The sequence below is a fragment of the Chenopodium album genome, chromosome 7 (assembly GCF_948465745.1).
Source record: "Chenopodium album chromosome 7, dcCheAlbu1.1, whole genome shotgun sequence".
In the NCBI taxonomy this organism is placed as follows: domain Eukaryota; kingdom Viridiplantae; phylum Streptophyta; class Magnoliopsida; order Caryophyllales; family Amaranthaceae; genus Chenopodium; species Chenopodium album.
In genome coordinates this window covers 4876595-4904175 of record NC_137840.1, presented here as the reverse complement: position 1 = coordinate 4904175, position 27581 = coordinate 4876595, and the positions used below count along the sequence as shown (strand labels likewise).

At 32.6% G+C, this 27581-nt stretch overlaps 3 protein-coding genes and 1 non-coding gene across 4 annotated transcripts; 2 read left to right on the top strand and 2 right to left on the bottom strand.

Moving 5' to 3' along the window:
* The first annotated feature begins 4 nt into the window (after positions 1 to 4).
* LOC145639917 (subtilisin-like protease SBT5.4) lies at positions 5 to 3750 on the top strand. Its single transcript, XM_081691238.1, has 11 exons — positions 5 to 73; positions 154 to 263; positions 395 to 492; positions 670 to 828; positions 1184 to 1298; positions 1386 to 1917; positions 2031 to 2125; positions 2209 to 2454; positions 2554 to 2668; positions 2824 to 3037; positions 3130 to 3750. The coding sequence occupies exons 1-11, from the start codon at positions 5 to 7 to the stop codon at positions 3675 to 3677; spliced, it is 2301 nt and encodes a 766-aa protein (XP_081547364.1). The 3' UTR covers positions 3678 to 3750.
* Positions 3751 to 3987: 237 nt separating this feature from the next.
* TRNAL-UAG (transfer RNA leucine (anticodon UAG)) lies at positions 3988 to 4067 on the bottom strand. Its single transcript has one exon. It is a non-coding gene; the product is annotated as a tRNA-Leu (tRNA).
* Positions 4068 to 12832: 8765 nt separating this feature from the next.
* Positions 12833 to 13934, top strand: LOC145640824 (uncharacterized protein At1g76070-like). Its single transcript, XM_081692060.1, has one exon. The coding sequence runs from the start codon at positions 12972 to 12974 to the stop codon at positions 13836 to 13838; it is 867 nt and encodes a 288-aa protein (XP_081548186.1). The 5' UTR covers positions 12833 to 12971; the 3' UTR covers positions 13839 to 13934.
* A 3557-nt stretch (positions 13935 to 17491) lies between these two features.
* Positions 17492 to 18778, bottom strand: LOC145638843 (thioredoxin-like protein CDSP32, chloroplastic). The gene has a single exon (XM_081689885.1). It carries the CDS (start codon positions 18675 to 18677, stop codon positions 17763 to 17765), a length of 915 nt encoding a protein of 304 aa, XP_081546011.1. The 5' UTR covers positions 18678 to 18778; the 3' UTR covers positions 17492 to 17762.
* Positions 18779 to 27581: the final 8803 nt, after the last annotated feature.

The following is a 27581-nucleotide window of genomic DNA, read 5'->3' as shown; positions in this document are numbered from 1 at the left end:
AAAGATGAAGATCTTCTTGGTTTTTCTTGTGCTTTCAGCCCTCCATGTTTCCTCATCACTAGCAGTAAAACAGGTTATCTTAATTTCTAACTATAATGATTTTGAACTTAATTTGCATTGCTAATTTGATATATTATGATGTCACTTTTATAGTCGTACGTAGTTTATATGGGAGCACACTCCCATGGTCCAGAAGCTACTACCGAGGATTTTAATGGAGTTACGGATTATCATCATAGTTTCCTTGCAAATTTTCTAGGAAGGTATGCATAATCAAATTGTTAATGACTTATGTTTTTTTCCCAAAACCTTATTAGGGTTTTATTTTCGATGTTTCTGATTCATTGAGTTTAAACATTACTACGTACAATTTGTGGTTTTGTTGTGTATGTAGTCATGAAAAGGCAAAGGATGCAATATTTGACTCGTATACGAGGGTTATCAATGGTTTTGCTGCCAACCTTGACGAGCATCAAGCAAAGGAAATAGCAAGTTAGTCCACAATTAAATTTTTTAACGTGAATTTTTGTGTTTATAGGAGATTACTTAAGTAGTTAAGTATATACTAATGTACAAGGACGTTATTTTGCATTACTATACCTATATCAAGTTTATTGGTCGTGTTAAATTGTGGCTGTCCATATAATTAATTTGTATTTTGTGATTTAGAACATCCGGACGTGGTATCTGTATTTCTAAACAAAGGAAAGAAAAAACACACAACACACTCTTGGGATTTCTTGTTGCTCGAAAACAATGGCATTCCAAGTGAAGAATGGGCAACAGCCAGATTCGGAGAAGATACCATCATCGGCAACCTTGACACTGGTATTCTCTTGATCTACTGCCTATAATTATTAATAATGTTACAAAATTTGATATTTTGATGTATACAACTATAAAAATCTAACGTGATCTTATATGACTACACGCACATTTTCTACCAAACTAATGAAAAAGTTTATAATATTTGATCTTGGAAATAATACACTGTATAATTGTGGACAGTTTGGTATTAGAAATAATTATTGTGTGAAAGAATTGTATGTTAAAACAAAAGTTACTTTTATATGATGAATTAGACTACAATAATGAACAAGTATATTCTTGAGGGGTGAAATTATTATATGATTCATCTTCTAAAATGATATTCTAATTTATGCTTGATATAAACTGTGATTAGGTGTATGGCCTGAATCCGAGAGCTTTAACGACATAGGGTATGGACCTGTTCCATCGCGATGGAAAGGTTCTTGCGAGCACTACTCTAATGAAACTAATGGAGTTCATTGCAACAGGTTAAATTATCAACTTCTAAACAAAAAAAATCATGAAATTTGACTTAAAAACTTTTATATATTTACACAATGAAAAAAAATTTGTAGGAAGTTGATTGGAGCAAGGCACTTCAACAAAGGATACAAATCCAATGGTGGAAATGTGCCAATAGCTATGGAATCTGCACGAGATTTCGATGGCCATGGATCGCATACCCTCTCAACAGCAGGAGGAAACTTTGTACCAGCAACCATAAATGGCAATTTTCTAGGAATTGCAAAAGGCGGTTCACCAAGAGCACGAGTTGCTTCATACAAGGTTTGCTGGGAGCCTATTGAGGGAAATGAATGCTTTGATTCTGATATCATAGCAGCTTTCGACAGGGCCATTCATGACGGTGTTGATGTGCTATCTTTATCTCTTGGAGGTAATCCTGTTGACTACTTCGCGGATGGAAATGCCATTGGAGCCTTTCATGCTATTCAAAATGGTGTTGTTGTGGTGTGTTCTGCTGGTAATTCTGGGAATAATCCTGGTACTGTCACCAATGTTGCTCCTTGGATTTTTACTGTTGCTGCGAGTTCTATGGATCGTGAGTTTGACTCCTTTGTTAAACTTGGCAACGGACATCTTTATAAGGTATGAAACGATCTAACAATATTATTATTAAAGGACTCAACCAAAAGGTTTATTTGCAATTTTATTATTATAATTTCAGACTCATCAATAATTTTTCATTTGGCCATTGGTAGGGGGCAAGCCTATCACAAGCATTGCCAAGAGTTGGACCATATGCACTCATCTCTGCTGCTGATGCAAAAGCTGCTAATGCATCTGCTCATGACGCGTAAGGACAACTCCCTTTTAATTCCAATTTGAACAATACTTTTTGCTAATTGTTAGTAACTGATATGTATGTTGCACCTGTAGTCTCCTTTGCAAGCCAGGCACATTAGATGAGAAAAAGGCGAATGGAAAGATCGTGGCTTGCCTTAGGGGAGTCACTGCTAGATTGGACAAGGGCAATGTAGCAAAACTTGCTGGCGCTGCTGGCATGATTCTTTGCAATGGCAAAGAAGATGGAAATGAAACCATTGCGGATCTTCACGTACTTCCTGCAGTACATGTAAACTACAAAGATGGAGCAGCTATATTCAACTATATTAATTCCACAAAGTAAGTATTCACATCTTTTCTACACCAATTGTACATAATTTCTCTGTTTCTTGCTTTTTTGGTGTTGAATTTAGACTTGATCAAAAATCTTTTTCACAGTAATCCCGTGGGTTATTTTACTGCCTTTAAAGCAAGTTTCGATGTCAAACCTGCTCCTTCAATGGCTCCCTTCTCATCCGTCGGTCCAAATACAGTTACACCACAGATTTTGAAGGTTTGTACTTAAGAACTTTTAGTCTGTTTTAGTTACATAAATCTTCATCCTTTACTTTATTGGCTAATTCGAAAAATATGTGTAATTTTACCTCATTATTGAGACCTATACTGATTATTGTAGGACTTACTAAATCTTTTCTGTGCTCTAAACAGCCTGATATCACAGCACCAGGTGTGAGTGTTGTAGCTGCATACAGTCAAGGGGTGAGTCCAACAGCAGAGCCTTATGATCACCGCAAACTTTCTTTTGCAGTCGAATCTGGTACATCTATGTCTTGTCCCCATATATCTGGTATCGTCGGCCTTCTGAAGACACTTAACCCAACATGGAGTCCTGCTGCTATCAGATCTGCTATAATGACTACAGGTAAATAATCCTATTTATCTTTATGAACAATTTTCTTAATAGTACATATATATTCCGATTTTAGTGTGTAATGATCTGTCATTGAATCACAGCTAAAACTCGAGATAACACAATCAAACCAATGGAAGATGGGGACTTTGCTAAGGCTACTCCATTTGCTTACGGAGCAGGACATGTCAGACCAAACCGCGCCATGGATCCTGGGTTGGTCTATGACTTAACCACAACTGATTACGTGCACTTCTTATGTGCCATAGGCTACAACAACACTATAATCAAAACCTTATACAAGGGTTCCGTTGAATGTTCAAAATCAAATTCTAACACAACCACCCTTTTGAACTTTAACTACCCTTCGATTACAGTCCCTGAACTTTCTGGCTCCGTCACTGTTACTAGGACTTTAAAGAACGTTGGATCTCCAGGAGAATACATAGCAAGCGTTCGCCATCCATCAGGAGTAGCTGTTACTGTGAATCCGAGGGTATTAAAGTTTGACAGAGTTGGAGAAGAGAAGAAGTTTACAGTGACTTTAACTTCTGAAATAAATAATAGTGTAGATTACAAGTTTGGAGAGTTGTTGTGGTCAGATGGCATTCACAATGTTAGAAGTCCTATAGCAGTTGCTTCTTCTCAGTAATTAGTGAATAGATTAAAAAGTCGTTTAAAATGTTTTTTCTTAATTAGATTATGATCAGGGAATAAAACAGTAGCATAAACATCATAGTTAGATGATAATTAGTTATTACTTATACATATTTGGAATAGTTATTTAAGTCAGCTGGACAGTTGATGACTTTGTTTTTTTTTTTTTTAAAAATAGTTACAGATTATATTGCCAATTTGTTTGATTTTAGGAGAATTTTGAAGCACAATTTACCAATTTACAGTTGAAATTCAATTTAGAATTGGTGATGATCAAGGGCAAGAAAATAAATAAGAAAAAAAGTTGACAGCTGTGGGATTTGAACCCACGCCCTTTCGGACCAGAGCCTAAATCTGGCGCCTTAGACCACTCGGCCAAACTGTCGGATGTGAAATATAATTAACATCATAACACAGATCTTATGCCAATCTTCCATTTAATTATTTGACCCATACCAAAAAGTCATGCAATAAGGCTTTGAACTAGGGACTAGGGATGTTAACAGCTCAAACGATTTCATAGAATTTTATAGAACGAATTCACTTTAGTAAAAATAATTAAAATGATCCTCATTATTAACAAAAAAAAACCACTTGGTTGATCTATATAATTCAACCGAGACTCCCTCGCATCAATTGATCTCCCTCCGTATTTTATTACTTGCTATATTTCTCTATGCATGGAGTTTTAAGACAATGGTACAAAATAATAAAAATATGATAGATGGGGGTTGGTTGAAGATTAAAGAACTCCAAAATAGGGGAAAAAAAAAGTAAAAATAATTTCAGTTCAGCAAAATAAATTTAAGTTAAGTAAAAATAATTTTAGTTCAGCAAAATTAAGGTGAAGAGAACGCGGCCTAAGTAGGAAAGAGGGAGAATATGGAAGAAAAAAATAAGTGAGTGAGAGGATCGGAGGGAGAATATGAAAAATATTAAAATCCTTTTTTTGATCTACTTAACACCACAAATTTTTATATGTGGCTATGGCCACTTCATATATAAGGCAATTAAATAAGTAATAGGGGGTTACAGTGATGAGCAAATAGGGTTACCTTGACGTATGGGAGTTACTTAACTAAAAAAAAAGGTTACTCTACTTCAGAAGTGAAATCATTTTTTTAATTTTTAAAACAAAAAAAATAGGATTTACTCGAATGAACAAATAAGGTTATTTATTTCTAAATTATTACTTGATATTACTAATATAATAAATTGGAGTTACTTTAATGGACAAAATTAGATTACTTTAATGAATAAATAGGATTACCAATATATATAAATAAGAATTATTCTTATAAGTCAGCATGGTCACACCGTGTGGCTAGCCACATACAAGACTTATGTCTGATTTTTTTTTTTTTTTTTTTTTTTTTTTTTTTTTTTTTTGAAAATGACTTACCTCTAATTTAAGTTATTGTTATTTTGTTTGATATCGTCTTGTGTTAATTTTAGTAGAAGTTTAAGTTATTTAGTTATCAAGTAGTCAAGTGTTATTTTAGGTTAAACTTTGTGTTACTTCGTACACAAATTGATGTTATTTTATTTAAAGTCTATTGAACATTTGATATTCAAATAAACTATATCTTATGTTATTTTATTTTAAACTAGTGATGTTTTTAAGTTACAAAATTTGCAATTAGAAGAAAATTTTGATTGAATACGTAGAAATTGAAATAAAATAGAGGAAACTAAGTATAGTAGAAAGAAAAAGGGGAAAACAGGGGAGAGGAAGGGATAATAGAGGAAGGCTAACTATGTACCTAAATACTAAAATACCTAATGTCCAAGCAACTAAACGATGTCATTTGACCCTGGAGTATCATGCTTCAGGAGTAGGATGAAAATTGCGAAAATTTAATTCCTCAACAACAATCAAACACAAAGTATTCATAAGTATATTTCAATTGGATTAAAAATGATTTTTTGATAGAATGTGATATATATTCTAGATATCATTATGTATAGAAGGATATAGTTTGTGAATATTCTGTAATTATCTTGTGAGATTTCCTAACGTGTTTAGGATTCACATTTGTAACCCTATATATATTTGATCAATTGAAGACACTCCAATATGAGTAGTTTCACATTATCTAACGCGGTATCACAGCTAAGGTTTTGATCCAATCTCGAATTCGCAATATCTTTTAATTTTTTTCTACGCCCTATACCTAGTCGTACACCCTCTCCAACATTGCGAATATTTATCATATTCTATCATTTTTAAATATCTTGATTCGAACACAAGACCAATTTTTTCAACCCGGTTTTGTCTAGAATTAGGTCGATTTGATCCATAATTTTGTCTGTCAAACCGATTTTTGAACACCCCCACTTAGGCCCTATTCATCTAGCTAATCTATTTTTGCTGAACTGAAATTATTTTTACTGAACTTAAATTATTTTCACTGAATTGAAATTAATTTTACTGTATTGAAATTATTTTTTTTTACACATTTTCTATTATATTTCTTCTTTAGCTTTCCTGATTTTTACTGAATTGAAATTATTTTTAATGAACTGAAATTATTTTTATTGAATTAAACTTATTTTTACTGAACTGAAATCAGTTTTACTGAATTGAAATTATTTTTACTGAATATTATTTTTGTAAGGTGAAGTGAACAAGGTGTTAGTTATGGCATATTGAAATTATTAGGATGCCACAAGCACTTGATCTCATCAATCAAGAAATAGAAGCCTTTGGCATTATTGGCAATGGATATGCTTCAAAATTTCTTTTTCAGCAAAGAGCGATCTCCTCACAATCTCTTTCACAAATCACATGTGGGGCTGAATGATAGGGCTTGGCCCAATGGAAGGTGAAATGACAAGAAACAAAAAATTACAAATTCTTCTATGGACCCTAGTCTATCTATTCTATATGGACCACTCAATTTCACGCGGCCCACTCTATAATATGCAGCTTCACTTTCTTCTCCTCATCCCACCATTTTAGCTGCTTTTTTTTTTCCTTCTTTAATTCTCTTTCCCTTTTTAATCTGATTTTTTTTTGAAAGAAATTTAATCTGATTCTTTTAATTTCTTTCTCTATTACAATCCTTTTTTACAAATTCTTATTCTTCTCTCTCCTCTGTTCTTTATTTTTTTTCTTAATATTTTCCATTGATTTGCCGCATTTAACATGATGGAAATCGTCGAAATTCCTGAAGGAATCAATCAAGATTAGTTATTCTGAATTCATTGTGATCAATATTGATTTAGATTTTGTTTTTGAGATGAATTTGTGGATTTAATCCTTGTTTTAAATTTATTTAAAATTCTTGAAGCTAAACCTATCAATTTCAACGGATTATGATCGATTACAAGCTATTATGATCGATTAATTGATATATTTGATTGTTCTCATTAATTTGATCATTCTTATTTATTTATATGAATTTTTATTAATTGATTGTTTCAAAATTAGTTATATGTACCACGTCTATACTTTTGAACATTTGGTAAAAAAATCTGAACGATTGCAAATTTTGAACATTTAGTAAAAAAATCCGAACTAAACATCGAAAATTTTGAACATTTAGTAAAAATATCTGAACAATTGCAAAGTACCGCGCCTATACTTTTGAACATTTAGTAAAAAAAAATCTTAACAATTGCAAATTTTGAACATTTAGTAAAAAAATCTGAACTGAACATCAAAAATTTTGAACATTTAGTAAAAGTATCTGAACAATCGCAATGTACCACGCCTATACTTTTGAAAATTTAGTAAAAAAATCTGAACGATTGCAAATTTTTAATATTTAGTAAAAAAAAAAATCCGAACTGAACATCGAAAATTTTAAACATCTATTAGTAAAAATATCTAAAAAAAATTTTGCAATTTACCACGCCTATACTTTTGAACATTTGATAAAAAAAATCTGAACGATTACAAATTTTGAACATTTAGTAAAAAAAATCCGAACTGAACATCAAAAATTTTGAACATTTATTAAAAATATATGAACAATTGCAATTTATCACTCCTTTACTTTTGAACATTTAGTAAAAAAAAATCTGAACAATTTTAAATTTTTAACTTTTAGTAAAAAAATCTGAACATCGCAAATTTTGAACATTTAGTAAAAATATCCGACAAATCGCAATGTACCACTGTACGCCTTGAAATTGATCGGATTAGCTTCAACAATTCATCTTCATCTCTACTTGTAGAATAATTTGTTGGGTCTCTAAAAAATATGAAAAATGTTTTAAAATTATATACAAATTGCAAAAATTTAACTAATGAAGAAATTTAATTGATGGTAAATTGCAAATTCAAAGAAATTTATTGAAATTTTAGTTTCAGAAATCTTATTTACCTTTCTGCATTGGTTTCTTGCTTTTCATCCATGGCTATTCTCGAATTTGCAGAGGAGAGAGAAATATTTAATCTTCTATCAGTTTTGTTAGAGTGGAAAGAAAGAAACGAGAGTTTGGCGGCGTTATTTGTATTGTATTTGTGTTGTGGATTGTATTTGGGCTAGTGGTCCACCTATTCTATATGGACCAGGGTCTATAGTAGACCTATTGAATCACTAATAAGATAATTAATAAAACAATATATAAAGTATACATAATAGAACGATAACAACTTTAATAAATAAAATATTAAATGTATACAAAATCTATAATAAATACAAGCTTATATAATTATATAAATATAATTTTTTTTCCTGTGAACATCCAAGCGTTGCTCAGGCAAAGAACTAGTTACTCCTAGCTAAATTATATCATAATATTAGTATATATCACTCTCTCCGTTTTTAAATACTTGTTCCACTTCTCCTGGCATGTATATCGATGTTAATTTTTTATCTACAATATCTTTGATTATCAATATGTATAAATTCTAACAATGAATATTTAATAATCTAATCATTATGATGATTCTAATAAGTACCCACAAGACTATATTTTTTTTTTATGTATAAATCACAAACATTAGTTAAAGTAGGACAAATAAATAGTGCAAAAAGTAGAAATCGAGCAAGTATTATACCAATTGGTTGTTGGTGTAGTGATTATTGAGTCAATTCAGGTATTCAAGTCGGGTTTGGGTCGGGTTAAATAAGGTCTCGGGTCAAATCAGGATTAGGTTGTGTCGGATCAATCTAGCCTCAGATCAGGTTCAGGTTCTGGTCGGGTTAATTTCGGTTCAGGTTATTCTGGGTCAATCATCCTTTCGGGTGTAAGTCGGTTCCGATTCAAGTCAAATTCATAACGGGTTCAATTTCAGGTTCCGGTTGTATTGAGTCGGGTTTGGTTGGGTTAATAGATGGTACATTCGGGTTCGGGTTAAGGTTGGGTCAGATAATTATTTGGTCGGATAATCTTAAAGTTGCATCATTCTTGGTTTTGTTTCAAGTTCAATTTGAATAAATTCGATGTAGTCAGGTTAATTTATTTAATTACGCTCTTCATAATTTGTTCAAGCATTATCAAGATTTTATTACACCTATATACGAAGTAATAAAGAATAAAAGGTATATAAAATTTTATTAAACCGTCCATGACTCGCTTCAATAGGTTGTGTTGGGGTATAAACGTTTTCAGGTTCTAATAGGGTCAGGTACTAGTTCGGGTTCGGATTGTTGTCGGGTCGGATTAAATCGGTTGACAGTTACTATCGGGTCGGGTGCGGGTTCGGATTCAGATCATAAAGTATTGGATCAAATCAGTTGTTGGTTAACATTAGGTTAGTTCAGGTCGGGTTACGGTTCACTAGTTTCACCTCATTGTTTGTGTACAGGTCAGGTTAAGATCATTACCGGTTTAGGCCGGGTTCTCGGGTCGGGTCAATTTTTGACAGCTCTAATTGAGACTATATTTGATAGAGATGACCGCGTGTTCAATCCCCCACAAAAACAATTGAAAGGAGACTAAAACTTAACTAACCAAGAAAGAATATATATATATATATATATATATATATATATATATATATATATATATATATATATATATATATATATATATATATATATATATATATATTGTTATGGATTTACTCCTAGTCAATTTTAAGATATACGAAGTACACATTATTGCTATAACTATCAAACTTATAATAAAGTTATATAAGTGTATAACGTAACTTTTTATGAATCTTTTGGACCCCCTTTCTCTATTTTAAGTTTATCTCTCAAACAATAACTATTCAGACTTGCCGGTCGATTGGGCATTGTTTCTAATGGTCACTCCTCCTGGTGCAACTTGCTCTCTCATCTCTTAGGACCTATTCTGATTGACTAGAGTTGTCAAAAGTTGACCCGACTCGAAATACCGACCCTAACCCGACCTATTACCCGATCCGTCTGAACCCGAAAAAATGCTGACCCAAACCCGACCTGAAACCAACCCTAGACCCGAATTGACCCGAGTATTTGAGACCCGAACCCGAACATTAACCGACCTAGAGACGACTCGGCCCGAATGTAACCCGTAAATTATTGACCTGAACCGAAATTGACCCAAACCCGTTTTAACCCGTCAAAACCCGAATTCAACCCGGCCTATTCCTAACCCGACCCGAATTCAACCTGACCTGTTCCTAACCCGACCCGAATTTAATCCGACCTGCTACAAATGGACTCGATTTTCAACCCGACCTGTTACAAACCCGACCCGAATCAACCCGACTTGTTATTGACCCGACTCAAATTCAACCCGACTTGTTATTGAATCAATATGTATAGGTCGTTACCTCATGTTGGTATTGGAACGAAAATTGAATCCTAACTCTATTCCTTCAATATTTCATTTTGAATTTTAAGAGGTTAGTTTCACAACATGTTTTTAGGGACGAATTTCAGGGACGAAACATGTTTTCCGCAAATTATTGACTTGAACCGAACCCGACTCGAACTCGAGAATGACCCGACTTGGAAATGGCCCACTTGATTATAACTCGCAAATTATTGACTTGAACCAAACCCGACTTAAACCCGAGAATGACCCGACCTGATTATAACCCGTAAATAATTGACTTGAACCGAACCCGACTTGAACCCGAGAACGACACTAACTCGTTTAAACCCGTAAAGACCCGAATTTAACCCAACCTATTTTTCACCTGACCCGAATGTAACTCGACCTTTTATTAACTCAGCTCGACCTAAACCCGACCCAAACTCGATAAGATGTATGACCCGATGTGACCCGACTCAAGCATGTCCCAACCCGAACCCGACCCGCATATGTTATGACATTAACCCGTATTGACCCGACCTGAGATGACTCGACTCACACTAACCCGACTCAAACCCGACCCATTTACCCAAATTGACAGCTCTATGATTGACTGAAATGAGATGAATTGAACCGAAGTTATTAGAGCTGAGCTGAACTGAACTGAATATTTTATAAGAGACAAAAATTAGGAGCAGAACTGAACTGAACTTATTAGAGCTGAACTGAACTGAACTGAACTTATTAGAGCTAAAATGAACGGGAAATAATCGTATCAAAACAGGCCCCTAGTCTCTTACATGGTCTTGGACTTTATTGAAATGACAACTTTCAACTGCTTTAATTAGGTTTCCGTTAGGAATATAGTAAAATATATTATTGTGATATATTTTCCATATAGATCTTATGATATTATATTTAGAATAATAATATATCTTAGTGATATTCTAAGATAGATTTACGGAGTAGGTTATCTTTTGTAAGCTATAAATATTAGTCAAAATCATCAATACAATTCAAGCTATTCTCTCCTAAATAATTTCGATTTTCAATCTGAAAAAGTCTAATTTTAACGCTTTCTAATGTTAGAGAGAAATTATTCTAGGTGTTTTGAACTTGTTTCTCTCTTCAAATATAAGTACGAGCGAAAATAATAATTGTAAGTACGATCTTATATATCTAAATATATTAATGTCAATACATTAATATGTTGTTATGTACGTGTAAATAAAAGCTCTGCAAATCAGCCTTGGTTTAACTTTTTTTTCATACCTAGTCATTAACTAATCTATATTATTATTAAAACTCATCGGAACAACCTGCTAACGACATGTGTCACCCTTAATTATTATGTAGTGTCACATGTGCGCCATGTATCATCCTATGTGTAACATTTTTTTCTCACTGCATTGATTCAATGTAGTAATTTCTGTAGTAATGTGTAGTTAATTAATATTACTCTATAACTTTTTTTTTTAATAGGAATATTACTCTATAACTTTAATTCTCTAAAATAATATTTAATTTTCATGAAATTTTTTTCATATGTATAACCTCCATATTTAAATTTAAATTTGACATGAACATATTTTAAATGCATATATTAATAAAAGATAATATAGATTATTATATTTTTTTATCACTCACTTTATTATAATCTGTATTGTTTAACATTAAACGTTTTAATTAATTTTGATCAAACTTAATTATAAAATACAATGTATCGAGGCATCGCCCGGGCCAATAACTAGTTAGTATTCAAATAGCTTTCATAAACCTACACACCTCACTTAAGAAAGCTTTAATACTTCGTAAAAAATAATAAGGTTTTAACTAGTTTAATTTTTTTTTTCAAGTGTTTAGTGAGCCACAATGGCGGGTAATTATCCCTCGTTTCGCTCTCACCAAGTCACCAGTATAGCAAAATTTGACCAACTTAATGTAATCCCTCACAAACATGTTTTGGTCAAGATTTTCAATTCCTCTAATAATTAAGTTCATCCAATCCCCCGTCAAAAAAAAAAAAAGAAAAGAAAAAAAAGTTAATCCAATCCCAACCTAAAATTAAACGGTTTTGATTTAAGTTTGAAAAACAAAACCATATAAGTATATAACCGCCTAAATTGTTACCATGGTAACCGGGACCACCACATAGAAGCGTTAGCTCCAAACTTGTAAGTTGTACTCCAAGTATTAAATGTCATCTTCCAAATCTTGTACAAACATTTAAAGAATAAGAATGCGTCCCTAATGTACATAATGGTTGAGTCAGATTGATTTAGCTTCGTTACAAATAAACAAATATAAATTAAATGTTGGTATCATCAATGTTAGTAACAGATTTGTGTAACCGAGTCATAAAACTCAACCCTCTTCTTTGACTATTCCTAACATGAAAAGGTCAATTCCCCCCCAATTTCATTTTTCCACCTACTCTCCCATTCCTTCAACTATACTTTTTCAACCCTTTCATTTTATATCTTTATTTTTCTTTCCCTCATATAATTAATCATATAGTATATATACTATACATGCATGTTTGTTTATATACTATGCATGGATTAGAAGGTAATTAACCAAAGTAATTAGCATGGAAAACTCAAACAAATCCAAGAATTTGTTTCTTAAGTTCTTACCAAAAGCAGCTTCAGCAGTAAGCTTTCAAAACCCTCAATTTAGTCCTGGAAGAGATCATCATCACCACCACCACTCGTCCAAGGCTAAAGCCCATGCACATAAAGGCTTCTCCGGGCCAATCAACTACTCGGTGTTACCGGACGAGGCCCGAGAAAAGCCCAAAAAAGATGGATCAACCTATGAAGCCCATGAGCCCACCTCACCAAAGGTATCTTGCATGGGACAAATCAAGTACAAGCACAAGAAAAAGAAGCTAAGAAAAATAGCTTCTAAAAATAAAACAAATAATGTCTTTTTAGAAGTTGATCATCAAAAAAAGCCAAGTACAAAATCATCACCTTTTAGTAAGTTTTTCAACAAATCATTGAAGAAATCAAAGGGTAGTCATCAAAGTGAAGAACATGGTAAGGAAGGTAGAAGAGCAACACTAGATAATAATCAAAAGAAGAAGAATAATGTGCCTTCTTTAGGCATGATGAACAAGTTTGCTAGTGGAAGGGAAACCCTAGCTAACTTTGATTGGACGGCTCAGATCGCTCCGTTAGATCATGATCGAGATTATTATTCTGATGATGAGGAGATCAGGAGAGCTGATAGCGACGACGATGATGAAGATGATGATAGAGAGGTAATAATCCCATACTCCGCGCCTATGTTAATAGGTGGAAGATCAAGGGATAATAATAATAATGGTACAAATGATGTGATTGGAGGAAGAAGGTTATCTTTAGAACCAAGGAAAGAAGTTAATCTTTGGAAGAGAAGAACTATGGCTCCACCTCCTCCTCTTGCTTTGAATTCCAACAAGGTTAGATCATGAGATTATACCTATAATTAGTTAATTATATATTATAATATTATAAGTAATCAATTTATCATACAAAATACTAGTGTTTTTTTTTTTTTTTTTTTTTTTTTTTTTTTTTTTTTTTTAGGGTTAAGTTTAATTTTCACTTTGCCTTGTATTTGATTTTCATCTTTATTTTTTTTGTCTCTTGTAAGTTGTAATTAATTAGATTGTTATGTGTTAATTACAAATGTATGTTTTTTTTTTTTTTTTTTGAGAGAAATTACAAATGTATGTTTCCACATGGACATAAATATATGGTGGATTTTTGCAATTTAATGTCTTCATTTATTTTCACGTTACAGAAATAACGAGCAAGAATTCAATGTATGACATTGTTGTTGATAAGTTTATTATGTAATCATTTTGCAAAGAAATGGAAGTTTTGGTTGGTTAAATGTACCATGTAATTAAGAGTAATAATAAAACCATTATGTACTACTCCTACATATTTTACAATATTTTTTGGGGTTTCACTAGAATCATCTTTACCATTCTCGAAATTTTATGATTGTTTTTTTACCTGAGAAACTTTTAATTAATCCTCAGAGCTAAGAATTTTACTATAAGTACTCCGTACTCCATATAATAATAAGATTGTTAAAATCATGAATATGTTGATACGTGGTTTGCATATAAACAAAAGATATTCCTAGGGACCTGATAATTCCTTGGTCTTATTTCTTAATTATGAAAAAGAGACATTGCATCTAGATTTTTTTACTCGAATGAAAATGCATAGATAGATGAGAAATTGAGGCTTTGATTTGAATAATGGTTGCGGAGTGCCTGATCTGGCAAGCAACGTTACAAGAAAAGGACCATATAATATAAGATATACAAGTATTAATGAAAATCCCAACTGTCTTTTCTTGTTCGTAAGTCTTTCATTTTAGAGTATTTAATAATTAATCACATATTGTTTCATCCACTTTCTTTTACCTTTGATTCAAATACAAATTTTATGTCACTTTCACTATATAACTAATTAATGTGATTAGTTTTCAATTCATACGACTTTAATTTTATTTAACAAATTGCTTGATTAAAATTGTCAAAAGGATGAGTGAAAGTTTTTCAACATAATCCGCCGAAGGCCTATAGCCCTAAAGTCGTTTTATATTAATACAGTTCACCAAGCAAAACAAACATTATAATAATGAGGGTCGTCTACACTATACTATTATTATAAACAATAAAACTGTGAAGTACTCTGTGTATAAATGGAAATAATTATATTATATTAACCAAAAGTGCTTAACTTGTGGTAGCTGGTATGAGTTCCACGATTACATGAGTAATCTTAAATTGAGAGTTGGGGATAATATAGGTGGTTAGAGTCCCTTATCCGAATTTAGGTGATCCTTGATCAATTGTCATCATTCGTGTTTGTGGCTCTCTAAATAACAAGAATACAAAAGAAAAAAAAAAAAAAAAAAAATCTTAATATTCACCCCGCAAAGGAGGTAAGGAGCTCCCACCATCGGTGCTTGTACTACGGAGGTTGCTTCATCTTCATCTCCCTCGTCACATCACATGCATTGATGCATGCATTTATTTCTCAATAGGATATTTTAGACCAAGTATTTACATCAAATTGGAGGTGTAGTCGTGTAGACCCAACAATACCTGGCCTTATAAAATATCTATAAATGTGGAGTTAAGCAAACGTGTTGTGTCACGTGTCATACTCGCGTTTGTGTTCGAAATTAAACAGGTTGAGGAGGCTCAACACTAACCCGACCCATTTAATAAATATGCCATATCGTGTTGACCCTTTTAATTAAACGTGTTCTAAATTTTTAACACTAACTCATTTTTTCCATGTCCAGAACTTAAAAAAAGGTTAACCTAATAAAAAGTATATATTATATTTCCATAAATTATTGAGATTTTTTTCTTACACAAATTGAGCTATGTTAATTTCGTGTTGAGAATCTCGACAATAATTCGACTTGTTTAATTAGACGCGTCGTGTCATGCCAACTCATTTAATTAAATGCATCACGACCCTTGACACTAACCCGGTATTTAATTTTTATGTCCGATTCATGTCGTGTTGTTGTATCATATCAACTTTAGCTTTTGCTTTTGCTAGCTCTATATAAATGTAACAATTAAATTTAACTATAAAAAAAAAAAAAAGAAAATCAATGTTAAGGTGTCATTAAACATATGAGTAGATTTAATCCCATTTGTAGGAGATTGTTTTTTTTTCCTCGTTCTATTTTTTGCTTCTTCAATAAAAAGCCTTGCCTTTTTATCTAATTGGTAAAACAAACCCTATGCTAATGAGAGTAATGCTTTTCACTTCATTACTTCAACATAGACCAGCTAGGTGTTTACTGTGCTCTTTTATCTATATAAATTTCACATTATTATATGTAATTTATTCAAAACGATGATTCAAACTGTCCCCTTTACTTTTCTTTTCTTATTGCAAATCAATAAGTACAAATTTGTGCTTTAAAAAGAAAAAAAAAGTAATAATTTTGGATCAGTATGGAGCAATACATGCAAGTAAAAGGCCGCTAGATGTGGTTAGTTTGTGAAGTTTCTCTTAATTTAGTTAGGTGTTAGGTCATCAATAAATCTAGTCTAAGAGATGTAATAGTCTTATCTATTAGTGGAAAACAAGTACGATTTGCCTAGGATTGTTGTCGTATTTTTTAGTAACTACTACTCTTTGATAGCATATCAAGAGATTTTGGATCTAGTTTCATTCTTTTCTAGTTTCGTGATTGAATAAAAAGAGACTTGTCAATGATCATGATCATGACATGCTTGCCTATATAAAACATATTTCCTTTGATTTATTTTATTTGATGCGTTTTTCTATGTATGCTTGTTAATACATAATTATAAGAATCTTAATCAATATTTTCACTTATCAAAATTATCAAAAGTTGATTTTCAAAATCATAAATTGCGTGTGCAACGAAATTATAGGACTCTACAACACCTTGTCAACTAATATATATTTGTTTGATTTAAATCACTTTGTATATGTTGTATGATTTTTGATCAATTACAGAATAACTATATTTTCAAAAAGTCAAATAGAATAGTTTTTCAAGACATACCTCAAGATTGTGGCCTTTGTGGGTCAATACTATGCCAATTGGATTAATTTTTTTTTTTTTTCTCATTTGTATGTTATTACATTATTTTTTATTATAATATGGATCCAAACTACAAAACCAAACATATTCTAATAAGGATTTCTAAATAGATCCAATTTATCCAAATCAAAAATTATTTCAGATTGGGTGATATTAGGCCCAATCTAAAACGAAAACCAGATAGGCACCCAGCCCAATCCTATAAAGAGTTTAATCATATCGGTCGGATATTAATGAATACATATGTGGCCACTATAAAAAGTTCAACAATCTCAATCTAGGACTATAGGAGATATTGATGGATCAAACTTGGATTATTCAAATCCTAGGAGAAGCATTGTGGAGAACCAAGTTCATCAAAAAGTAAAATGAAAAAGAAATTGCATTTTTACATTACCTTACAACAAACACAAAATAATAAAAATCAATATAGCAATAGTACTAATAAACATTAAATTTTCTTCTATCAAAGTGTTCAATATATTTAGTCATGTAACGAACAAATGGTAGAAATAAAAAGTGTATTCTATCACATCGGATCCTTCAAGAGAAGTGGATCATCATTCACCAAGTATGAAATTCTCTAGCAACCCACTAATAAAATACATTTCATAATCATAGCAATTTTTAATTTACTACTAATATTAATAATATAAATTATAGTACTATTATTACTCTAGCATTTTTTTTTTTAATAATCTTACATTCTGCTCATATTTTTCTATTTCAAAATCCAATAAACCCGTATAACATAAATCCGCCACTGGTAGTGAATCTAGTAAGTAACGCGTACTCCTTGGTACCTTAAAATCTCACCAATAAGCTCACCTTTACCAGATCCAACATACCTTCCACAAATCTTACCATCCCTAATAAACACAAAAGTAGGGACTTCAACCACATCCATAGCCCTCAAAAAATCCATACAACTCTCATTTTCATCCCCATTCATCCTTGCAAACACCACATTATCCATCTGCCTAGACAACTTGATCACGGTCGGGTACACCTTAACACAAGGTCCGCAATGCTTAAGCCCTACATCAAGCACAACTAGCTTGTCATCGCCTCGATGCTCGTTGATCAAGCTCTCGACATCCTCCCTAGAGTGAAGCTGCACCACAGCCGAGTGACTATCACCGTAGTAAAGCACATCTCCTACTAGTTGATCGGGCCCTATTGCTTCCTCCTCGTGAATCTTTTGCATGGACTTGTAGAACGTAAAGTGAGGGACTTGCTCTATTTTTTCTCTCTTGCAAAGTGCCTTGGTTGCTTCGGATTCATCCCCCATCACAAGAATGAACTCGACATCGTTACAAGTACGGCTTAGCTCTACCATGAAGGGGTAGATTTGGCTGCTTTGATCGCTGTCGCTCATAGCAAACTCGACGACAACGAGCTTGTCTTGAGCGGCTTTAAGGGCGTTGTCGAACTCTTCGATGCTGTGGACTCGTTGGACTCGTTGATCTTTCTTGGTGGTTTGGTTTGGGGTGGCAGCCGTGCTAGCCTTAATCGGCGAAAAGTGTAGTCTTTTAAGGGTTTTGTTGTTGAGTGATGAGTGGAGTTTAGGAAGGGTGGAGAAAGATGAGAAGGCGGAGAAGTTTGAAAGGGTGAGATTGTTGGGAACAAGGGATGTTTTTGTTGGTTTGGATAACAAAAATGAAGATGAACAAGAAGATGAAGATGCCATTTTTTTTTTTAATTTTTTGAGAAGATGGTAAGAATTGAAACAAAGAGGAGAAGAAGATGTTAGTTGAATTTTGGTTAGATGATGTGGGGGAGGTTTTTTGATATGAAGAGATATATAAATTGACATTCACCACTCATTTTGAGTTTGTGGATGAGATTAAGCACAAGAGAAGATACTTTCTTTTTTAGCGTTTTGTTTGGGTTGGGGCTAGTTGTGTTTTCACCAATACAATTGTCTTTTTGGTTGGGCTGAATTCTTTTTATTTGCCCATTTGTACTCATCTCCATAGACCTACGTAGACGCACCGTATCAATTTTAGCCACGGATGGCAATTGGTTGTCCAAACATCGGCCAAAAATGACACAAGAATATCAAGTCGTATTTGATAAAATATAAAGCCAAAATTAGATTTTCAACTATCAGCTTAATTTTTTGACTGAGTTGGTCCTTTGACATACATTCTATAAGTGTCATTGAAATCAAATGATGAAAAATTGTTTAAGTAAATTAATCTGTCAAGAAAAATGGTACATGCAGTTCTTAAATTTTAGCTTGGACAATATGCTTATGCAAATACTACCTCCGTTTATGAAAGTTTGACTCACTTAATATTCATATGGTCAAAATAAATTAACTTTGACTACATGTTATAATTTACTATACAATAAAAATAAATTAGCATGAGGTATCTTATTAGATTCTCCTTATTATAAATTTTTCAAATATCAATTTTTATAATTTTCACTTATACATATGACCGAAATTATTCAAAGATATTCATTGAAGACTGCACAAATATAAAATGAGTTGAACTTTCAGGAATAGAGAAAGTAGTGATCTTATATAGGAACATTGGCTTCCACATTTCATCGGATATGTCCTATATAATAGCACTAATTAAAAGACCGAATAAATGGAAAATTATTTAGAATATTCTTAAATTATAATTTTTTTATTTAAATTATTTAGAATATTCTAAGGTGCAAATTTTTATATTGAAAATTTAGGCACGCTTGATAATGAGATCGCCCTTGAAGATCAAGCGTAGGTGTACGTGTATGTTGGTGTTTACACAAGGCCAAAAATATCATGCTCAAAGTCAAATTTGATTTGGGCTTAAATCCAAGGTTTCTCGGGCTGAATGAACTGAATCCATCTGTCTCAAAGATATTTGTTGGAAAATGTCCAATTGAAGATCATCATTTAATAGTTTCCTTCTTTTGTGCCACTTAATGTGTTTTTCTTCAAGCTAAAAGGTGTTAACAAGCAATCAAATTTGATTTGTCTTCCCGCTTGAATTCTCTCCTAAAACGTTTCAACTTTCAATCTACAAGCAGTCAAATCAATATACTCCGTGTTGCCAATCTTGCCACGTGTTTCCATGTCATCCATATTAATCACTGTTGAAACCCATTGTAGCTCACTTGTGAGTGTCCCATATTGGAGAAAGAGGAGAGGTGGTTCCACTTTATAAGGTAGAGGAGTTACTCCTACTATTGCCAATTGGTTTTAGTGTGGAAGCTCCAAAGCCTAGTGTAGACACCCATTTGTGTCTCCCCAAAACCAAACCCAGTGATGAGTACCTTTCACGTCGAATCATAATCGAATGAAGCGAAAGTGTAGAAAGTCTAGTGTTGCGGAAAGTTTTAATTTCTTTTCTTTTCTCTCTGTTTTTGAAAACTTATTTTGAGAAAATAGCCAATCCAGTTTGGTTGGTCCATGATATGGGTCCAATAATAGTGTAGTTGGATGAGGCTTGACAAGAGCTTTCCAACAGTATATTATAAGCCCAATTCCGATGAATATTGAGGAAATTATGGCCAATTTACTAAACTGGGCCCGGTTTGAGCCTTATATGCGGCCCAATGATCTAGGGGAGGGCCTAATATGATTTATCATTCCTAATTCAATTAGCATTGATAAATTGACTTTTGACTTTTCAGAGTTTTAATTAAAATCAAATAGAATTTTCGAGGAAATTATATGATTTTATCTTCCAGTACGGCAAATTTATCTGATTTTCGAAAACGCGTTAAAACCAGGCTTGGCGCCTGACCCCAGGCTTTGGCGCCTAGAACCAGGCCTGGCGCCTGGCGCCAGTTAGCCAGGGGTTGCGCCAACTCTGTTTTTTTTGTGCGTCAGACTCTGTTTTGTTTATTTTATCTTTTTGGCTGATTTTCTCTATAAATATCGTATTAAAAACTCTGTTTTCATTCACCAATTCACCAATTCTCACGAGTTCTCATCTACAATCAGTTTTAATTAGCATTCTCTAATTCTTTCATTCTCTTAATCATTCATTGAATTCTTTCTTTCTTTCTTCTCTAAACTTTGTTTTTTGCATACAAAATTCCGCATTCACAAGATCTAGAAACACCTAGCCATATTCGAAGTTGCCTTCGCCCTAGACGTGAAAGGTTTAATTTCTGAGGGTTTGGTTTTGGGGAGACACAAATGGGTGTCTACACCTAGTTTGTGGACCAAATTCTCCTCCTCCGTATTCGGGTTGCCTAGGCCCATTTCATATTGTTTCGAAATTTATCATGGTATCAGAGCCCAGGTTTGTTGGGTCGTTCAAAAACTGGGTATTTGTCAAGCCACTGGTTAAGGGGCCTCTATTGAATGTTCATTCCCAATAAAGATTATATTGTACCTTCTGGTGTGCTATAAGTTCTAAGGACACTCACAAGTGAGGGGGAGTGTTGAAACCCATTGTAGCCCACTTGTGAGTGTCCCACATTGAAGAAAGAGGAGAGGTGGTTCCACTTTATAAGGTAGAGGAATTACTCCTATTATTGCCAATTGGTTTTAGTGTGGAAGCTCCAAAGCCTAGTTTGTGGACCAAATTCTCCTCCTCCTTGTTCAAGTTGCGTAGGCCCATTTCATATTGTTTCGAAATTAATCAATCAATAATATTTTCTCACAAAAAATTATTATTTGTTAGTATTAATATTTGAACCCATAAGTCGTAAGGCCGTAACCTTTATATTCATTAAATTTGAACTTTGATTCAATGAGACAATGACCATCTTATATGATAATAATAATGTCGTATTATAAAAAGAGTTATTTATGTTCTTTATTAAATTCTAAAATTATAATTGTGAATCTATATGTGGATATTTTAACAATAATATGATTACAAATTTATTTCGTTTTTTTCAGTTACTCAACAATAATGCATATAGGTGTTAATTAAAATAAGTAACCCAAAAATGGATATCAATTTTACATGTTTTTTCTTTTTACCACAAAATATATTTAATCAAAGGAATTTATTAATTATGATAGTAAAATCCCTTTAACAGTAACAACAAACTGATACAATATAACATTTAGATTATTGTTTATTGAATAATTAGTTTTGATGTTTAATTACATTTACAAAATTTAACAAATGATATTATTTTTGTAAAACCACCAATATATTTCACTTTATTTTGTTGTACTTTTTAATATACAAGCTGTTGTTTCAATGAATACTACAAGAAGGGGGGGTTGAATTGTAATATGACTGAATAGTCAAACTTTTTGCGGAATTTAAACTAAGTAAGCTAGAGGAACTAAAAGATAAGCTAAAGGAACTAAAAGTGCAAGAGAGATTTTTACGTGGAAAATTTCTTGGCCCTAATAAGGAGAAAAACCACGACCACTTGGGATTTTAGGAAAAGAGTCTTCACTAGAATAGGTCAAATGGACCTATTACAAACTAAAGACTCTAACTTCAAGTTCCCCAACGAACTTGAAGCCCCGAGGAACAAGTCACCCAACTTGTTACTCTTCTCTTCTCTTTCTCACTTCTCTTTCTCACATACAAAAGTTCAATCAAACTTCCCCATTCCCCAAAATACAACTCGAAAGAAATAACTCTAGTATAAGAATATAATAACACTCTATTATACTAATTTGGAAATGAACTCTTAACTCGAATGAAGAAAGCAAAAGCTGAAAACTTAATTGAGAAAGGGTGAGTTTTTCCAACTTAGATCAAAAACTATTTATAGAGTAATAAACGCTTTGGAAAACTCTCTTTGTGCAGCAATTCCATTACGCCACTACTCCAACCCACTAAGAAGATCATGTTCCTAAATTCAAGGAAACATGAACTCCTCAATATGTTTGACCATGACATGAAAGAAATCATGGGGAGTAGACCGCAAGTTTTGGAAAACTTAAAATCAGATTTTATTTGTGAAAAAGATATTTAAAAAATAAGAATAAAAATAAAATCCTTTTTGTTATAAAAGATAAACGTTAAAAAAACTGTTTTCCTAAAAACATGCTTGCACTATTTAGACCAATTCCACACAACAATTTTTGAGTATAATTCTATCCTTATACTTATATAAATCCTAAAATATAAAAAATATATTAGTCTTCATGTTATCTGATGAAGCTTCTACTCCAAGGCTTATATTCCTCAAGGGGAACTTCTCTTCTCTGGTGAAGCTTCTGCTCTGAAGCTTCTGTTCCCCGAGGGGAACCTTCTCTTCCCAAGTCTTCATTTCTGAAGCATCAGTTCTTGCAAAGAAACTCTACTTCTTTTTGGCTAGCTTTGCTTTTGGCTCTTTTGTTCCTCATGGTAGCTTCACAAGACACTTAGTTCTCCTGATCTTTGCAACTAATCACACACTTAAACAATCAAGGTCTTATTAGTTTGTAAGTAAGTGAGGTTGTGTCATCATCAAAATCATTAAGTCCAACACAAGCAATGACCCAGAGCATCGCTCGGGCCAAAAACTAGTTTAATATTAAATACAAAAATCTCTAAATTTTACTTTCGTTGTTCTTTTTGTACTTGAATTGTTTCTTTTATTACGCTTGCCAATGCAAAACTTAAGTTATCAATAACTTTAATTTTTAATAAGTAAAAATTATAAAAGTTATATATTAATTTTTTAAAAAATAAAAAGTTATATATTATGATGGTACATATTGAGACGAAATAACTGTAGACACCCATTTGTGTCTCCCCAAAACCAAACCCAGTGATGAGTACCTTTCGCGTCGAATCATAATCGAATGAAGTGAAAGTGCGGAAAGTTTAGTGTTGCGGAAAGTTTTAATTTCTTTTCTATTCTCTCTGTTTTTGAAAACTTATTTTAAGAAAACAGCCAATCCAGTTTGGTTGGTCCATGATATGGGTCCAATAGTAGTGTAGTTGGATGGGGCTTGACAAGAGCTTTCCAACGATATATTATAAGCCCAATTCCGATGAATAATGAGGAAGTTATGGCCAATTTACAAAACTGGGTCCGGTTTGAGCCTTATATACGACCCAATGATCTAGAGGAGGGCCTAATATGATTTGTCATTCCTAATGCAATTAGGAATGGTTTTAGTTTTCTAGATTCTTCTAGAAGGTTCTTTTTCATTCCTAATTCAATTAGCATTGATAAATTGACTTTTGTTGACTTTTCAGAGTTTTAATTAAAATCAAAGAGCATTTTTGAGGAAAATATACAATTTTATTTTCCTGTACGACAAAATATATCTGATTTTAGAAAACACGTCAAAAACAGGTTTGGCGTCCAACGCCAGCCATTGGCGCCTGGAACCAAGCCTGGCGCCTGGCGCTAAGGCTGGCGCCAATTAGTTGGCACCAGCTCTGTATTTCGTGCGCCAATACTCTGTTTTGTTAATTTTATCTTTTTGGCTGATTTCTCTATAAATAACGTCGTAAAAACTCTGTTTTGAGGGACCGACAATCAGTTTTCATTCGCAATCATTAATTCTCTCATTCTCTTCTCATTCATCAATTTTCTCTCTTTCTCTCTTTTCTAAACTAGTCTTTTATATTCAAAATTCCGCATTCGCAAGATTTAGAAACACATAGCCATATTCGAAGTTGCATTCGCCCTAGACGTGAAAGGTTTAATTTCTGAGGGTTTGGTCCCAAATCTCTATTTCAATTATTTAATTTAATTGTTTTGATTATTATTTTCCTTGAAGTTACTAACGTGTGTATTTTGTTATTAGAAAGAGGTACGAGGCATCAAAGTAAGTACTTTAATGGTTTTAATTGATATTATGATGTAGAAATCATGTTTATACTGTTATTATGATATTCCTAGTATCATGTCTAGGGTATTTTTAATATCAATTATGCTTAATATGATTCCTGCGATGTTTCCTATGTTCTTCCTAATATTTATGATTGTTAGTATCATGTTAGGGTTAAAAATTTGATTTTTATTGCTTAGTGATATGCTAGGGTTTGTTATTAATCTTGTTAGTATCATGTCTAGGATCTTGCTATTATGCTTTAATATTAACATGAACATGATTATGATTATAATTGTTATAATTTATGATGATTATGATGATTATTATTATTATTATTATTATTATTATTATTATTATTATTATTATTATTATTATTATTATTATTATTATTATTATTATTATTATTATTATTATTATTATTTTATTTATGATGATATTAGCATAATGATTATTTTTAATTATGATTATTATTATGACTATTATAATTTTATTGTTATGATATTGATTATTTATTATGTTGCTTGGTATTTATTATTATTTCTTGATCACACCTTTTTATCCATGTTTAAAGGGAATTTGGTACTTGTAATCATGCTTAATAAGATAATTAATAATCTTGTTTAGGGTTAATTTGATTATAATTTCAAGTGATCGCCAATAATAGATTTGTTTGTGCATTAATATTCAACCAACATAGATAAACAGGTTTAGGGTTAATCCTAATGATTGCATGTTAATCAGAAAGCGCACATGAATACGATCAGAATAAAGTAGAGGCCTATTATTAGGGCAGGTTCAATCACTTTTAGGTTGGATTTGTACCTTCATCCCCGAACCCTTATTTGGTTCTAGACCTTATGGAGTTGACGATCTCTTGGATCGTTAAGGGGTGTAACCTTCACCTCGTGAACGGGTTACAAGTTCCTAAAACTTGTTGGCGACTCTTTTGCTCTATCTTCTTCCCTTTTGGACGCCACCGTACTTTAGTGTATGATCACAGTGGGGTTCAAGCTAGGGGATTAACGCTTGAAATTATTCCCTACAGTTTTTGGCGACTCCACTGGGGAGGATTTCTATTTTAATTCCTGAATTTGTTTCGGCAATGATTTAGAATGAGTGGATGAGACTCGAAACGTTCTAAGTATTTCATGTGCGTAATTTTGATTAACATTATTGTTATATTGTAGACACCCATTTGTGTCTCCCCAAAACCAAACCCAGTGATGAGTACCTTTCACGTCGAATCATAATCGAATGAAACGAAAGTGTGGAAAGGTCTAGTGTTGCGGAAAGTTTTAATTTCTTTTTTTCTTCTTTCTGTTTTTGAAAACTTTATTTTAAGAAAACAGCCAATCCAGTTTGGTTGGTCCATGATATAGGTCCAATAGTTGTGTAGTTGGATAGGGCTTGCAAAGACCTTTCCAACGATATATTATAAGCCCAATTCCGATGAATATTGAGGAAATTAGGGCCAAATTACCAAACTGGGCCTGGTTTGAGCTTTATGTACGACCCAATGATCTTGGGGAGGGACTAATATGATTTATCATTCCTAATGCAATTAGGAATGGTTTTAGTCTTCTAGAATCTTCTGGAAGGTTCTTTTCATTCCTAATTCAATTAGCATTGATAAGTTGACTTTGTTGACTTTTCAGAGTTTTAATCAAAATCAAATAGCATTTTCGAAGAAATTATATTATTTTATCCTCCAATACGGTAAACTTATCGGATTTTCGAAAACGCGTTAAAATCAAGCTTGGCGTCCAACCCCAGGCCTGGCGCCTGGCGCTAGCCATTGGCACCTGGCGCTAAGGCTGGTGCCTGGCGCCAGCTAGCCAGGGTTGGCGCCAGCTTTGTTTCCTGAGCGTCAGACTCTGTTTTGTTAATTTATATTTTTTGGCTGATTTTCTCTATAAATATCGTATTAAAAACTCCGTTTTCATTCATCAATCATCATCATCATCTATCATTCACCGATCATCACCAATTATCATCATCTACATTCATTCATTCACCAATTGAATCATTCATCTCTCTTTAACATTCATCTTTCCTCTAAACTTTGCTTTTTTAATACAAAATTCCGCATTCGCAAGATCTAGAAACACCTAGCCATATTCGAAGTTGCCTTCGCCCTAGACGTGAAAGGTTTTAATTTCTGAGGGTTTGGTCCCAAATCTCTATTTCAATTATTTAATTTAATTGTTTGTTTATTATTTTCCATGAAGTTACTAACGTGTGTATTTTGTTATTAGAAAGAGGTACGAGGCATCAAAGTAAGTACTTTAATGGTTTTAATTGATATTATGATGTAGATATCATGTTTACATTGTTATTATGATATTCCTAGTATCATGTCTAGGGTAATTTTAATATTAAATATGATTGCTATGATGCCTTTTATTCTTTTCCTAATATTTATGCTTGTTAGTATCATGTTAGGGCTAAAGATTTGATTTTTATTGCTTAGTGACATGCTAGGGTTTGTTATTAATCTTGTTAGTATCATGCCTAGGATCTTACTTTTATTATGCTTTAACATGAACATGATTATGATTATGATTATAATTCATGAGGATTTTGAATATTATTATTATTATTATTTTGATGATGATTATTTTATTGTTATGATTATAATTATTATTCATGATATTGATTATTTATTGTGTTGCTTGATTATTTATATTTATTGCTTGATCATCTTTTATGCATGTTTAAAGGGAATTTGTACTTGTACTCATGCTTAATAAGATAATTAATAATCTTGTTAGGGTTAATATGATTATAATTCAAGTGATCGCCAATAATAGTTTATTTGTGCATTAAATTCAACCAACATAGATTAAACAGGTTTAGGGTTAATCCTACTGATTGCATGTTAATTAGAAAGCGCACATG

Bases quoted from the DNA above. Each gene is read 5' to 3' on its own strand.
- LOC145639917 (XM_081691238.1), top strand. From the start codon at position 5: ATGAAGATCTTCTTGGTTTTTCTTGTGCTTTCAGCCCTCCATGTTTCC. The intron at 829-1,183 runs GTATTCTCTTGA...AACTGTGATTAG, and splicing joins CATCGGCAACCTTGACACTG to GTGTATGGCCTGAATCCGAG. The intron at 1,299-1,385 runs GTTAAATTATCA...AAAAATTTGTAG, and splicing joins AATGGAGTTCATTGCAACAG to GAAGTTGATTGGAGCAAGGC.
- LOC145640824 (XM_081692060.1), top strand. From the start codon at position 12,972: ATGGAAAACTCAAACAAATCCAAGAATTTGTTTCTTAAGTTCTTACCA.
- LOC145638843 (XM_081689885.1), bottom strand. From the start codon at position 18,677: ATGGCATCTTCATCTTCTTGTTCATCTTCATTTTTGTTATCCAAACCA.